Genomic DNA, 17,592 nt, shown 5'->3' on the forward strand with positions numbered 1-17,592 from the left:
ATGAGAAGGATGCTTGCGAGGATTTGCTACTGTTTCGTCATGATGTAAAAAATGTGAAAGATGTTGCTAGTGCTGGATATTGAGAAGTGATATATTTCTTGAATAAATTCGAAGCCGGTCCAGCTCTTTCATTTGATAAACCAAAAAATATTTTTTTTTTAATTTTTCTCAAGGGGAATTGAAGAAAATAAGTATGTAGATGCATCATCAAATGCTGGATCATCAAAAAGACATCTCATCAATGCTACTCCTCAGAAGCACCCAATAATTTAGCATTCCCCTACAATTCTCACCAACAATGTGAATCAGTGTGACCATTTCAAGTTAAAAAATAATAATGTTTTTCCGTTAACCAACTGTCGCACCCCTACGAACTGCAACCCTCAGAAGTCGAAACTTGTGCGAGCTAAGGATTAACGAGGTCTTACCTTTCAAAGTGTGATTCCTAACACCGAATCACACGTTCTACCTTATCGAATGTTATGAACTGCACAGCTTTCTCAAACGGTGGCTCTGACATTTTTTTTCTCTTTCTGCTGCCATATTTCATGCAGATATATTATTTTTTCCTTCGTGAGAATAACTTTCTCGTAGCTTTGAATATCTTTGGGTTCCGGAAATCACACTAAATCCACCTGAAATATTTTATCTGCTTCAGCTTTTGTTATGTTGATTCAGAGTTATTTCTCTCCAATTAATTTCTATCCGTTTATAACTCATCCATACCACTGTCTATTGACTGTTTAGAAACGTTTCAAACTTTACATCAAAGTTGTATTTTTATGTCTATGTTGTTTTCCTGGTATCATTATATTTATTTGATGAATTCTAACCTTCAATTGTGGTAAAATATCTAACATTGCCTTCAGAGAAATTTAATTTCGCTTCCCAGAGATGTCATTTCTGCAACTTGGCATACCTTAATGGTTTTTCCATTTTTGACATTCTATCAACATTTGTTTCGAATGCCACGCCTTTCTAAAGACGTCAGAAATCAGAATGCTGCTATAGATTTCAGAACGAGGTAATGAGGTAACCACAAAGTCATCAATGGCATCCACTTACTAATACGGAAGAATTATTGGTCAAAAAAAGGCCTAAACTTCACCATCTTTGCTCAAACTCCACCATTACAAAATAATCAGCGCTGTGGAATCATCTCTCCCATTGGTCAAACCGAGGCAGAAGAATTCAGCAGCTAGATCGAGAGCCAGTTCCTACATATAACATCACTCGCGATGAACGAAAAACATTGAATGGTCTGTGGAAATGTATAAAGCTATGAAGATTCCACCAGCAGATAAGGCGAATGCTATCGTTGTGATAGTTGCAGATAGGTACGAGCAGAAGATCGACGATGTTCTTCAGAAAGGTCAATAAGCAATGATTATGCAGGATCCCTTTGCATTGATATTTGGTCAACTATTCTGAATTATTTCTTTCAATTCAACCGCCGCAAAGAAACACCTCTTTTCCATGAAAACATTCAGCTAGAAGCAACGATCATTCACATTGTAGGCAATGAGCTAAAAAACCCACGATTATAGAATATCAATCAACATTCCATTACAAGAGACATCTGACTTTCCTTATGATTATCCTATATACATGATATTCGCCAAACCTTCATCAACTACTATAGGTGATGATATCTCCCTCTACGAAGACGCCATCTATAAGACAGAATATCAAGGAATTCCCAAGGCGGGCAGTTGCAAAGCCAAGCTACAACATCGACCACCGAACCACATTCGTTTTCTATCTTACGATTCTGTTTTCACTGCAGCTTATGATTTAACACCAGGTAGGGCTGTTTCGACCCAATAAGGTATTATCAGTGGTGATAGACTGAATTTCCCAACTGTTATGTAAAGGACAAACCTGAAAGTAAAGAGAATGACAACTTTTCCTACAAACTCCATCCTTGAATATCAAATATAAACGAGGTTTTTCGAAGTCCTAGCACCAGTAAAAAACCTTGGTAAGACGAAACAGCGCTGCCTGCTGTTCAATCACAAGTACATTAACTAAGCATCACCTTACAATGTAATGATTACGATGAAATACATTTTTTTAATGTAATAAGCACACATATTTATAATAAACTGACATATTTATATGGATTCTAAAACAATTATTTCTGTTCCAGGACCCTCGGATGGCGACTTGGTCTGCAAGTAGTAACTGGAGCTATATCTATCACCTTCATCCTGGGAACATTTTATCGCTCAGCTTCCCTCTACCACCCACAAAGACGCGCCATACTCCACATAAAGAACCAAAAGCGAAAAATCAAAGACAAAAATAAGTTTGAAGACAAAGTTCCTTTCTTCGACTTCAGCACGCTGAAAAGCAAAACCGTTCGAATTCTACTGATCTCCACAGGAATAAGCGCTTTCGGGATCAACACGCCCCTATTCTACTTAGCTTATCAAGCGGAAGTGGAAGGTCTCGGCGATTCCACGATTTTCCTCCAGATGTACTTGGGGTTGGCCTGGACCGTTGGTTGCGTCGTCTTCAGCACTCTGGTGCTGCACAGTTCTACGGAGTGTAGAATAGCCAGGCAGTACCTCTGTCAGACTGCGGTGTGTATGTGTGGTTTGTCGATTCTCGCTTTCACTGTTGTCAGCGGAAACTATCACGCATATGTCATGTTTGCTTGGATATACGGTGAGTATAATAATGATAAACTATCAGATAACTTCACTAGTCAGCAAAGTATGGGACTTTCCATCAACACTATGAACTTCTAATTTAAGTAACACTACTAAACACTTCTCACTAACCATTTCTCGCCAGTCCGGGATATCATGGTTTCACAACACGACAAAAGGATGATTTGTATGTTCCTTTTGCTTGATTGACATCAAGAAGTGATTTGTCCCACTACTGAGGATTGAAAATGTTCAATAGTCTTTCTTCATCAATTAGAAATTGTGATAATGAAGATTGATATAACATTTTACAGAATAAGTGAATTTTTCAACGAAGTTCTTTAAAAACAATTCCAGTTTCAAAATAGTTATATAAGTATGAACCCGAATTTGCTGACCATGCTTTGCACAGGAATAGTGATACATCTGCCATTCCAGACTACTTATATGTTGAGTCGATCATTCAAATATTATGAATCTAAATAAAATTCAATTTCATTCATTCTGTTCACTGAATTCATCCTGTTAATACTTTGAAAAAGTATTTCCATATCCTGAATGCGTAACTGGCGCAGTCGGCAGGATTTTGCACTTAGCTATTTGATGACATTTGAAGTGGTCAGCTATTTAATTATAATAAAATCGTAAGTTTTTCAGTCGATTTAAAATTGGAAAAATTTTAACAAACTGAAGGAAAGTGCTTGGTTTCTATTATTTTGGATGTTCCAAGGTGAAATGGATGCAACGAAGTTGAAAATGGTGACGAAATATTTCCCTACATATGAATAACTTTATCCACATTGAAAAATAAAAATACATATACATATTAAATATTACATACATATACAATGTCGGTGTAGAGTAAACAAGTTACCCACAGAAATCATAGGTTGCGCATGGGGTTTCATTTATCTAGTATTCCATGTCATATACCGAACACTTATGTAATACGTTGATGTAACTAAAATTTGTTTTATCCATACACACAAATATATATGTATGCATATACAGGCTGATTCACGGTGGATGGCACATTAGACGTTTCTGGTGAACCAGACAACGGATCAGTTTGAAAATTTAATGGAGGGCATATTCGGACATTCTCTAGCCAACTAAAATATTTTCGACAATGCGGTGTTGCCGCTTCTATTAGAAAGCAGTAGCAACTTTGATTTTTCAAATGGAACACTCTGTATATAATATTATTTTTGGAATCTCCAACAATTGCCCGACAACTTTTCTTGATATTTCCCTATACCTATCTGTCACCGTTTTCGAAATAAAAATTAATTTCAATTTTTTTCTTCGAAAATCATGATTTCTAAAAATGCCGATATCTTTTAGTTAAGAAGTACTATGATATCGAAATTTGGTTTGGAGTTAGGTGATACTTGGACACTTCCCACACGTCAGCCTAATCTCCGTTACTTCAATACAGGGTGGTAAAAAAATACAGTTTTTTCGTTTGGTATAGGTATATCATACCTATACCTAACTAGTCAAGTTTGTGAAAATGTCCCTTCAGAATGGTATTTCCATTCGGTATTTGGTAAGCAGGCCATGATTACTATTTGACAGTAGCGTTGTGACATTCTCCTAATAATATCGACATTTTCGTCACTTCAGAAGTTGCAAATACCTTCAAAAATATGGAACAAAACTATTCAAACGAAGTTCTTATGAATTTGTTTATTATTTTTGGACAGTGTGACAAAATTATCAGCAGAACATGTAGAAAGTTCAATGAAATGTATCCGAATCTACCGCCAATGAACCTCAAGAAATTTATACGAATTCAGAACAATTTCAATGCATTTGGATCAACCACCGAATGGAAATACCATTCTGAAGGGACATTTTCACAAATAAATGTTCATAAGTCCGAAACTTGACTAGTTAGGTATAGGTATGATATACATAGAAAGAAAGCAAATTTCAGCAGCTTTCCGAATTTTAAATAATATACAGGGTGTTCCATTTAAAATAATCAAATTTCAGCAACTTTTTCAAGCAAACGAAAAAACTGTATTTTTTTACCACCCTGTATTGAAGTAACGGAGATTAGGCTGACGTGTGGGAAGTGTCCAAGTATCACCTAACTCCAAACCAAATTTCGATATCATAGTACTTCTTAACTAAAAGATATCGGCATTTTTAGAAGTCATGATTTTCGAAGAAAAAAATTGAAATTAATTTTTATTTCGAAAACGGTAACAGATAGGTATAGGGAAATATCAAGAAAAGTTGTCGTGCAATTGTTGGAGATTCCAAAAATAATATTATATACAGAGTGTTCCATTTGAAAAATCAAAGTTGCTACTGCTTTCTAATAGAAGCGGCAACACCGCATTGTCGAAAATATTTTAGTTGGCTAGAGAATGTCCGAATATGCCCTCCATTAAATTTTCAAAGTGATCCGTTGTCTGGTTCACCAGAAACGTCTAATGTGCCATCCACCGTGAATCAGCCTGTATATGCATACATATATATTTGTGTGTATGGATAAAACAAATTTTAGTTACATCAACGTATTACATAAGTGTTCGGTATATGACATGGAATACTAGATAAATGAAACGTCATGCGCAACCTATGATTTCTGTGGGTAACTTGTTTACTCTACACCGACATTGTATATGTATGTAATATTTATGTATCCGAATATGCCCTCCATTAAATTCTCAAAGTGATCCGTTGTCTGGTTCACCAGAAACGTCTAATGTGCCATCCACCGTGAATCAGCCTGTACAATATACATTATATAATGAAAACAATTCTTCTATTCAAAAATTATATCTCATATTATCAGTAAGTTGGACACAAGTTACAAGTTGTAACAATTTATATTTGATATAAATGTTTCAAATTTTCTGGAAACTCCTTTGGAATGTTTCGTTTATTTCCTATTCCAATCAATAATTCTACAATCACCCCAAATTATTCCTTCTTAACAATTGGAAAAATCAATGACAATACTAGAAGGATATGTGCCCTGCAATCGAAGATAGATACGCATATATGTCATGATCATTTGGAACTATAACTGAATAACATATACATTTTGAAAAATTGGCAAATTCATTAGATACAATACACATGGTCATCCTGCTGGAATTATCGAGTTTTCTTTTTTACCCTTCTTCACGAAATTCTATCATTAAAAAGAATCGTGATCTCATATGACTAAACTCAATTAATCAAACTGTTCAGTTTTCATTCTTCAATATTTCGACAGTGAAAGGAATCATCAGTTCACATACCCTGAGAATGCAATTGAATCAGTAGCATTGAGTTTCCGACCAGAGATTCCAAATTCCCTAATAACAAATTCGACGGTTTGGAAACGTAGCCAAAAGTAGATACTTGAATCGCTGAATGAACCAATTCTCAGTCAACACGTTTGTTTGGGTTTTCCTTATCATTCATTTCGTATTCTTTTCGTTTTCTTATACGGTTCTGCACAATTACCGAAGTTCTTGATTATAGTGTTTAATTTTGGGACAACACAACAGTCCTACAGGGTCACAATTCATGAAGACTTCTGTCGAGATATATACATTTACTCATTACAAAAAAAACACACTTCTTTGGACATTATAAATGTCCACGAGCTATTTCAAAATTTCTCTGTTAGATGAAAAACAAACTTTGCTGTATGTGAAAACGTTATTTTCGTATGTGAAAACGTTATTATTATTTATCTGATCATTCATCACAGGCAATTATTCTCTTTTGAGAAATACACTTTCTGGAAAATACATATTCAAGATTTTTTGGTAACAGATTATTGAGCTAAATATCTGTTTAAATTCAATCCCTGTAAGCAGTTTTATCAATTGTTAATTTTTAAACAATAGAGTTGCCAATATAGATTCCAGTGGGATCTGACAAACAATATTTCCCAATGATGTTTTTTGTCTTCCAAATATAAATTTCTCACTATTGCTCAAGAGATATCGAATTCATAAAATTATTTAATATTTCATACCAATATCAGATCATTTTCAGCTATAATATCCCAAGGACATTGATAACTAACGAAATAATTTTATCACAGTTTTCGAAAGCACGTTATTTGGTAACATCCCGACGCCGAAGGCGGAGGGATGTTACCTAAAATAACGTGCTTGAGGGATATTCGGTGAGAAATTTTTTTGCAATTCGAACAAAATTATTTATTGAACACACAGTTATTAAAAGAACAATTCGTATAATGATATTATAAATTGAATTACTGAAATGTCAAACAACTTTATTGTGTTGGTTGCTTAGCAATGTCATGACATAAGTGATAACTACCCGTGAAAACTATCCATGGGTAGTTATCAGTGTAATGATGGTTTCATTGGTTATTTCGACACACATGACTAGAAATAGACAAATTTGATAGGATAATTTTTTTGGCAAAAAATTTTCGAAGAAATGAAACCATCATTACACTGATAACTACCCATGGATAGTTTTCACGGGTAGTTATCACTTATGTCATGACATTGCTAAGCAACCAACACAATAAAGTTGTTTGACATTTCAGTAATTCAATTTATTTCGAAAATGTCACTTCCTCGCTTTGGTGTTCAAAATGATGCGGCAATTGACAAAATCATTGAAGAAAATACACCAAAAAATACTGTCAATAGTAAAAAATACACTTGGAAAATATTTATGGAGTTTTGTGACGCCAGAAAATATGAATTGGATGGAAATCGTACTCTCGAAGAGCTTGCATTAATACTCAAGGATTGGGCGATTAATATGAGAAAAAAAGGATAGCACAGAGTTTAAGGAGGCTACTGTTAAAACCGTATGGAATATAACAAGCAAATTATTACAAGAAAAGTATTACAAGGAGTATAATATCATGCTAGACCCCTTTAAAAGTGTTGCATTCAAACAAGCGCGGAATGCACGCGACGCAGCACGAAGAAATTTACAAACAGATCCCACTAAACGCAAAACAAGCTCAGTACCATTAACTTCAAATGAAATGAGTAAAATTATAAACTTTTGGGATGAAAATACCCCTATAGGACTCCTACGCAAATTTTATCACATAGCAGCGGTGGAATTGGCTTGGAGAGGTGGTGAAGGTGCTGCTTGCTTAGTTGATTATTTTCATATCGAAAAGGACAACAATGGATCTCCAACTAATAGAATAGAATATAATCCAATTTTCAGTAAAACCTGCCAAGGGGGTTCAAAGAACTGCGCCTCTAGCAAATGGTTAGTTCAAAATAGTGATAACAATGCTTGTCCTGTCAGATTATTCATTGAATTATTATCAAAACGAGGCACAAATATCAAGACAAATAGACTATTTTTAAGGCCAAATCGTCACTGGAAGACAGGAAGCGATAACTGGTATGACAATATGCTTCTGGGTAGAAATATAATCAACGGATGGACGAAATCTTCTGCTGAAGCAATTGGCTTGGATACGAAACAGGAAAATAACCAATCACTCTAATAGAGCAACTGCAGTCAGTCAACTAGCTAAGAGTGGAGTTCAAGAACAGCAATTGTTGAAAATTACTGGGCACAATAATGGAAATTCCATAAAACCTTATTTGAATATTGATCAGGAACATCATAACCAAATAATCAATAGTATGCGTGGAAACACCTATGCAGTAACCGAGGCAAATACAGCAAGATCAACGGAATATCATTATACGAATTGTTCTTTTAATAACTGTGTGTTCAATAAATAATTTTGTTCGAATTGCAAAAAATTTTCTCACCGAATATCCCTCGAACATTGATAAATAACTCATAATTTCATCACAACTTCCTCAAGCACGTTATTTTAGGTAACATCCCTCCGCCTTCGGCGTCGGGATGTTACCAAATAACGTGCTTTCGAAAACTGTGATAAAATTATTTCGTTAGTTATCAATGTCCTTGGGATATTATAGCTGATAATATTTTAGATAGATTTTAAATTAAGATAAATTTTAAAATTCCTTCAGTTACAATAATACCATGTATATTCATGATCCTTTATTGATCTGTTCAAGTGTATCAACTGATTAAATATACTGAATGATATTTATTACTTAGCTAACTTTTTGAATATGCACAGGAATCTTCTGTGGCGGATATCATTATTCCCTGAAGATGTACACATATGAACGAGTGAGGGCCCGAAACTTTGCAAGGACATGGGGATTCGTTCAGTGTTCACAAGCAATACCGATAGCCTTCGGTGTTCCATTTTCAGGTGAGTTTTGCACTGGAATCTTTTTTTATCGAAACTACCAATGATGCACTTGTGCACTTCTGAATAGAACTTTTTTTTTAATTCACATTTTGACTAGAAACTTATTGAAAATCATAACTCAATAAGTATCTACGTATTGTTTTACTGAAAATGTTTTTTTGTTTAGGTGAACAAATGAGTTGAGAATTTGTTACTCTCGTTGAAAACTGAATCGGTTAAAATTTGTAGAAAAGCCTAATTTTCGAGATTTTTCTGAGCGAGTGACTTATATAAAAATGCGATAAAATTCCGACACCGTGCTTCCTTTACAAATCAGCATTCTAAAAATGTTATACTCATTGCATATCCATTTCGACTCTATTTTTCCGTACCATTCATTTTCATTTCATTTGTTGATTCATTAACAAATATTCAAAATGAATTACTATTAACTTGGATACAAATTATAAACTTGCTTTTATTTTCTCCCTTTCATTATGAAGGCTATCAGTGTAACCTAAAACACATAGTAATTTCTTTCTGTAGATTTTTGTCGTCAACCATCCCTATAGATAAAAGTCCATCGAACACGAATCGGGCGATATGGATGGGCATTCTGTAGAACCACTTCTTCTAATCCATCTAGAGCCCTATCTTGCTGAACAACTAGCCTAGTTTTCAATAGAAGATATAACTAGATGACGTTGTTAATTCTAGATGATTTCTCAATCAAAATGAAATATCTTCCACTACTGAGTTTTAAAAATAGATGATCCTATAATATCCTATAAAAGCACATTCATTCGAAAAATCTGTGGCATACAATGAGACTGGATTGCAGCTGGATTGCGGTTGAATCACTCCGAGAAAGTCTCACAAAATTTAACTCTTTTGTCGAAATCACTTTCATTCAAATCATGAATCATTTTCATTTTGTAAGGGTGCAATTTGGGTCGATGAAGTATTTTGAAAAAGTTCGTAAGACTGATGCTTGGGATAACTTATTCAAAGACTGTAAAATAGCCTTTCTCATAATATTAATTTAGGTGGTCAAAGTATCTTACTATCTCAGTTGTAATATTCTCTGAAACATCTTTGAAATCACAATGAATTATTAATCGATTGATTTCATCTGCTGCTATAATTCAACCATATGTAGATGTGCAGGTAATCACGGTATGAATCAGAAAATGGTTTGTTGCCTTTTGTAGACATAATTGAATAAAGTAAATGTTACCTGTTAGCGATGTCGATGTATGACGAATGGATTTACATATTTTTTGCTCAAAAATATCAAAACAAATAATTATTTCAAAGGTATCAGCAACAATAATATAATAGTTCTCAGAAAAGTGGTAGAAATTTTGAATTTTGTAAGAACATATAAAAGTCATATAAGAACATGTGTGCATTCACAATTAAAAACTCAACAGTAATTTCGATAACAGCTGGAAGATTGATTCAAAGTGGTGAAATTTTCAAGATATTTTGAAAAATATGTTTAGTTTCAAGAGTTTTAGTATACGTTCAGTAATTGCCTTTAACCTTACAATAAAACACACAATATCCCAGATATAATATTTTCGGTATCTCCAGTAGAGTTGATTTTTTCTGGAAGGGTATTGATATAAAGTTTAGTGTACATAAAAAACTATCATTCATCAGGAATACTGGGAAATATCGAGTGAAAACACCCGAAAGTATCAAACTCTTCATCAGGTACAATGAACCACAAAACTGTAGTGGATATTATGAGATGAATATCAAATACCTGAATCACATAATTGATGTTATTTGAGAATTCAGTTGTACTTTTCCATTATTATATTTGTCCTTCATCATTCATATCAATTGTGGCAATCACAAGCGAGCTATTTCGATAAAGATAATTGAAATACACTTGATATTGAACTCAAAATATAACTATGCAATTTTTTGGAAATGAATTTCTAAAAGGTCTCCAAAATCTCCGATCTCGCATTTGTCTTATTCATTTTTGATTGATTTTTTTGCTTTTTTTAATATATTCAAAAGCATATACCCAAAATAAATAAGTTATTGAAATACTCTGAATCAAATCACGGCTCATTTCAAATATAACAATACCCTTTTCACTACAGGGTACATGAACGAAAAATGTGGAGATCGAGCAGGCTATTACTTCAGCTCAACTTGCGTCTTGATAGGCAGCTTGACGCTCTTTCTCATCGATCTGCACCGGAGGAAAATTTCCCGACACAAACACACTCGTGAAAATGGAACCCGACACCTCTGTGTGTCTGAAACCTGTCCGCAGAGGCGAAAACTTTCCTTCTCGCAAGAACCAGATAACAACGAAGGAGGAGTCACGGCCGGAGCAGCAGCAGCCGCTTTGGTGCTGGGAGCTGACTTGGGGGGTCACCAGGGAGGAGCGCTGTTAGAGAATATAGTCTTGTCGAATGAAAAGCCAGAACTGACTTGCATTTCTGAAGAAGGTAAGCTGGTTTCACACATATTTCATGCCGTTCCATTCAAAGTATTTCTTTTGGTTAGAAAGTTATCTTGTTTCTCATTCTAATCTATATTAATGATTCACCACATTTATATTTTTGAACAAAATGTATGTCAAGTAAAAGCAATGATATATCTCCTCCCCAAAATGCAATTCATCGAAGACGAACACGAATATTGCTTGCTTCACTTCCGCCTAGGTCCCTAAGCAGGTCCTCTACGACTGTTTAAACCTCTACCAAAATCAGGTGTCTGTGAACCAATGACCGTTTGCTCTCAGAATATTATCCCAGAGAATCCAGTCCTCTCTACTCAAAATTAGCACTGAATACGGCAGTTTACTATTGGTGGCTTCTACTTGGAGATCATCTCCAGAATGCTGTAGCAGAATGCTGTCAACCAGTAATCTGCTACACTCCGCATAAGCCTGATGGTGCAACTAGCAATATGCACAAGTACCAATACTGAAACAACATCAAGTAATTTGAAGGTGAGGTCATCTATATGGGGGACATAATGGTGCGTAAGAGAATTAGAGACTCCTGAGAAGATCTATAGAATACTCACTGAAAAATCTGTTGAAGTATATTTGAAATGTTCTGTACTTTTTAGTGATTTTTTCCACACTGAATATTTTTGTATGAATTCACCAGACAATTGGATGGATTCATTGAACTCTACTTTTGAGTAACTGAGAAGAAGTTCAGTAGCAGCCTAATTGCAATCATGAAATATAAATAGCTTTGGGTAATACCTATAAAATCCTTTTGAATATATCTTAATTATTTCCCTTTCAAAAAATACATTTTGAGATTCTAATAATATCCATCAGATTCATTTTCGTCTGGACGTCATCATGACTCATAACAGCCCTTCGTTTTGCACTGAACTAAATCAATAAAACATTCTGGAACTTTTTTCTACTTCTAGGTATCGCCGATATGGACCTCCCAGACAACCTCCTCGATGACTTGGACTACATAGGAGACTGCATTACGTCCTGTAATAAAGTAGAGAATTATTTAATGCTTAGTGAATTCGAAAATAACCTAATTGCCGAAATGCCTGTGATACTGGACAGGAAAGGTAGACGATGGTCTTTGGCCAGATCCAAAGTTCCGCCAAACAACGAGGAAGTAACGAACGAAGAAGAGAACGGAGTATCAAAAGGAAACGGCAGATGGAAAGTTTTTCCCAATAGAGTAATCACCGTCATAGATGAGTCATCTGTTTAGATGTGTTCGAGAATATGAGTCACAGATATGAAATGAAACATAATTTCAGATAGTGTTGCATATAAAGTTGGAAGTTTATATAAATGAGGGATTCCTCTTGTATTTGGACTAAAAAACTGTTTTCGATAGATGTAGCTTATCTCCCACATTTTTGATGAAAGATAAGCGAACCCTCCTTTCGGTTTACTAATTTCATTTTTGTCTGTCAATTTTCAATATTCCTTCTCCATAAGGAGTTATAAATGTACAGCTTTTTGAAAAGGGGTAGATTGTTAATGGTTTCTTTGCTTTCCATTTTCTTGGAACTACTTTGCTTCGTTGCATTTTGGGCAGAATATTCGGATCGTAAGCATACTGGAAGTTTTGTTTCTTAGTTTGAAGTAGAACGTTACCAGTAGAATAAAGTTTAAGTGAACAGTTGTCCTTAATAAGGGCTATTTCAGCAACTCTGGTCGATTTTAAACAGTTCAGAATGAGACATTTCGTAGTCACAAAAATGCCTCTCTTAATTCAGAAACGAGCTGCATCAGGATTTGCTCGAAGATTTTATGCATATATGTATGCAATATTCTAAAGACTAATACAATTACAGAAATCTGTACAATTTTTTAATTTGAAACAGTATTTTGTGTTTCTGAAAATATATCTTTCGAATTTCCAGCAGAATCTCCATGAATCCATGAAGAATACCAGTGTTGATGTTGAAGCTATCAGAGAACCATCGTCAGGCATTCGTAAATGATAAAGGATACCTGTTTGCTTTTGTTCCGAAACACTATAATCATTCAGGTATATATTGACTCAAAACAATGACAATAATAATGACTCTCCACATTACTGATAGTTCAGACACTCGTCTCTAGATCCTCTTACTCTCAATCGAAAAACCAAAGAAGAGTCTTAGATCAATCTGATTCCTTCATTCTTTCATTCCGCATCTGACTCAAGTCAGATGCGGAATATTTTCCTTGTGTGTTTCCGATGACACTTTATATCCAAGAACCCTGATAGAGGAAAGTTTCAACTGTTATAAATTCATATTTAGAACATGTACCGTTATCATGATGAGATCATTTGATGGGAGTATCAGCTGGCAGAAAATGCCTGAAGATCATTATAAATAATCTCTCAAAGAATAATTTGGAATTATACAATATTTTTTCTCCACAACAAAAAGCTTTGATTGTCGAAACGTCCTACTGCTCGACTACCGTCGAGACTATCTGTAAGTGATGCTCTCAGCGTAACCAGTTGATGCATTATCTTATTTCTTTCAAATTCACAACTGGAATCTTCTTCTGATAGCAGTGGGCCAACTTTATAACAGTAATGCTTCTTTCACCAAACGCCTCATTTAATGTACCCTTGGTGAGGAGGTTTACAAGATTGAGGTGGCTTGTTTTCATTGTCTAGCATGACCTTTTAGAACAACTTTTTCATTTTTGGTATTTCAACTACAGAATCATCTAAAAAACTATGGAATCCTCTGTTAGTGGATGCACTAAAAATAACGTTTGTTATCACCGTTTATTTCATTAAATCATATGATTAGAGAGTTCATTCCATCTCTAACTACAGGTCTACTCGACTAGATGATTAGTTTTCATGGGTCATGTATGCAATTCTGTTGGTCTCTGGTAATATTAGAATGCATCAACTTCTGTTGGAGTGCATTCATGATATGAGTTTTATGTCAATCCAATAGATGACTCCTTCTTAAGAGGAGTAGTCCTTATTACTGCTCGCTCCACTGCTTTCTGAAATATGGCTTTGAAAACCTCAGTAACCTGTAGTGCGGATCCGTTGCTCTCTGGCTGTAAGGTTATTTCTCAATTTCGTCATTTGCAAATTTTCAATACACGACCTCTAAGTATGAATCTAAGCTCATTTTTACCGCTTGGTACCTATAGCCAATTTTTAATGATATGAATTCGTTCCATCAACCTCTCAAAGGTTCAATATTTTGACTGTTCTATGTGTTTCATTAAAATCGTCTATATCATCTTCCTAGTTGAGTTCTTCGTTCTATTATATTCCTCTGACAGTGCACCTTTGTTTTTTCATATACTCGTAGAAGTAGGTCCAAGCTCAAGCTTTTGAAAAGACTGACCAATATTTTGATATTGGAAAACAAAATTTATTTCATATTTGTGATTCTCTGTGTTCTATAATACTACTGCCAATAGAACTACTGTATTAGATTTAGATACTCGATAGGAACAATGTGCACAGTATTCAGCGTGAAATTTAGAAATGTGATTTTTCAACAATTTCCTTCAAGTCGGAATTGTCAAAGAAAAGAAACGAAGAATCCAACAACTTCTTTCATTTTAATTGGCACTGAATCCGTCCCCACTTTGTCAGTCTAATGAACGTATAATATAGGCCTTTAGCTGAGGCAGAAAGTTATGCAAAACCACGCTGAATATATGGTGCTTCTCACGTTTCTCATATTTCCAATAGAAGTCATTTTGTACGTCGCTGTTTTCACATAATTTTCTGCTGAATATAAAACCTGAACTTTTCTTATCATTAGGAGTATAGAACCATTGATGAAAAGATTTATTCTCCACTTGAAACTATGGAGAGTGAAGGTGAAGTGAACCATGCTAGATTAATTTTTCGGGATTTTTTTTAACATGTCGCTAGTTTACAGAATCACCATTTTCATTCAACATGTTACGTTCAAAGTTGTGGAATGATATTTTCGCTTCAATATGATGTTCTGGTGTACTTCGCTATGCCGATTCAATAACCATTCAGCTTTGTTTTTCGAGTTGAATGCCTCACCTGCGTCCTGTGCCTTTATTTCAAAATAGCTTCGATGGCAACTGAACGAACAGGTCTTTCCCAGCTGCCGTTCATGCGTGTAGTGTGGCCGAGCTACCAAATCTGGAAGAAATGTCCCTAAAAGAGAATGTTTCCACTAGTTCATCTTCATTGAGTGGAAGTTTGACGTATTTACCCAGCGAATTTATTTCCAATAGCCCCTTCTTCCAATTAGTTCTCTAATAGGGATTATCGCTGAATCGGTTCATAGTGAGTTTTCCAATTCGAGATGTACTGCTCATGTTCTGAAGCAGGTGAAAAGAACGCCATATCTTTTCTCCCTTCTTCTTCCAATCTAGAGGTCGAAAATAATCCATTTCTGCAAATGTAAAGGATCTGACAAAAATTTTCGATCTGCATTCTGTTGAAGATGCCATTTCAGGGCGGAAAGGTTTCGCACATCTGAAATGAATTCCAACAACATCGCGATCATAAAATATGACATTTTTGGAATTTAAAATATTCCAAGTTCCATTGATGCCCATTTATTTTCAAAAATAGGAGGTTTTTTATGCAAATGTAACTTTCTTTCCTGGCAATAATTTGGCTGAATCTTGTAACATCGTCAGCGATGTTCTCTTCGGTGGAAATTCGGTTCCAGTCGTCTATATCTGTTTTTTCTTATATTCTGGCTGCTCTATCGCAACAAAGGGTTAATATTTGTAGGACATCCCCAATTTCAGCCAGCTAATCACTGTCTTTAAGTCTGACCAAAAATTAAAAAATCAAATTTAAAATTATGGTTTTCTAAAATGAGTTTCGTGAATCTACTTGCCAAAACAGCAGCTTGTAGTTCCACTTTTTTAAAAGAAGTAGATTCCATTGAAGCTACTCCTGATTTGGCTATCCTGAATGAAACACAAATGTTATTTTGGAAAACTGCGCAGATATAGGCTTGAGCTGCATATGCTTTTGCACTTGCTTCACACGAGTTTTCAGATTCCTTCAACCGTTTCTTCCATTCTCCACTTATTTTCGAGTACAGTTCCTCATCCCAACCTAAACCAGACTACCAAATATCTCTCATCAGTATTTTTTCTCTGATGAAAAATGTTTGGAGGAAACTTGATGGATCAAACCATTATCCTTACTCTTTCAGTATTTTTCTTTTTACTTTCCAGAAAATCTTTAAAGTTTCCATATTAAAACACAATTCATCATTTTGTCCTGGGAAGTCCTGGGAAGCTAATTGAATGAATTTGATTTCTCCTTAGTGAAATGGAATATCCAATAGTAATAATCAATGGTGATTATTTTTTTTTACAAAAATAATATTACTTCATTGAGGAAAGGAGGATGAACAAAGAGATCATATTTGAAATGTGAGAAACTCTGTAAAGAATAGTCTGATATTTGTAATCGATGTATCATCATTAGAACAAATGCTGCATTGTATATTGAATGATAGTATAGTAATTTATATCAGTAATAAAAGGTATTATTCGACTTCTTGCGTGATTTTATGCTATACCTACTCTTGGTGTGATTCAAAATAGTCAAAAAATATCAACTCATGAAATGATGATCATAACTTTATTAATCCTCGATATACATGACATGTTGGGTCTGACCCCTCTGGACCTGTACGTTAAGGAGGTGGCCATGTTACGATTGCGCATGGCTGGGTTAAACCTCGAAGTAGGAATGGGTCAATTGAGGCTGGTCAACCTCTGCTGCAGGCAACCAGTGATACAATTGAATCCAGGTTTGTGTTTAATAAACCCTACAAAAGACAAATAAAACAGAACACAGAGTCAGATACTACAAATGCAATACGCATATATACAGACAGCACAAAAACCAAAGAAGGCTGAGGATTCCTTTCCCCACTAAGGATTAAGTGGGGAATGGGAAAAAATACCAGCATGGTCCAAACAGAACTGGCTGGTATCTCAATCGCCAAAAAAAGAAATAACCAGGAAAGGAATTTCTGGCAAAAAAATAACAATCTGCACTGGCAACAGATAAGCCCTATTAGCCTTGAACAGACAACGTGTTACCTCAGGGCTAATACTAGAGTGCCACCAAGATTCATCCAAAGCCTCGGTAGATAACAATATTATCCTAAGGTGGATTAAAGGGCACCACAGGAGTAAAGGTAATCGCGTTGCCGACTTTTCAGCCAAGAAAGCGGCTGGACTAAGAATTTTAGGACCCAGTCTACGGTCTGATGACTTCGACAATT

General features: G+C 35.1%; 1 protein-coding gene across 2 annotated transcripts in view; it reads left to right on the top strand.

The window, feature by feature from the left end:
- Positions 1–16,853, top strand: part of LOC111517964 (monocarboxylate transporter 12) — a 502,474-nt gene extending 485,621 nt beyond the window's left edge. For both annotated transcript variants that reach the window (XM_074182742.1, XM_074182743.1), the window contains 4 exons: positions 2,150–2,670; positions 8,737–8,874; positions 10,974–11,327; positions 12,274–16,853. In XM_074182742.1, coding sequence (XP_074038843.1) covers positions 2,150–2,670; positions 8,737–8,874; positions 10,974–11,327; positions 12,274–12,578 — 1,318 coding nt within the window. In that variant the 3' untranslated portion in view covers positions 12,579–16,853. The remainder of the gene's footprint in view (positions 1–2,149; positions 2,671–8,736; positions 8,875–10,973; positions 11,328–12,273) is intronic.
- Positions 16,854–17,592: the final 739 nt, after the last annotated feature.

Source organism: Leptinotarsa decemlineata, unplaced genomic scaffold (genome assembly GCF_025532065.1).
Source record: "Leptinotarsa decemlineata unplaced genomic scaffold, Ldec_3_MD MMD2_tig00026328_RagTag_RagTag, whole genome shotgun sequence".
Classification (NCBI taxonomy): Eukaryota; Metazoa; Arthropoda; class Insecta; order Coleoptera; family Chrysomelidae; genus Leptinotarsa; species Leptinotarsa decemlineata.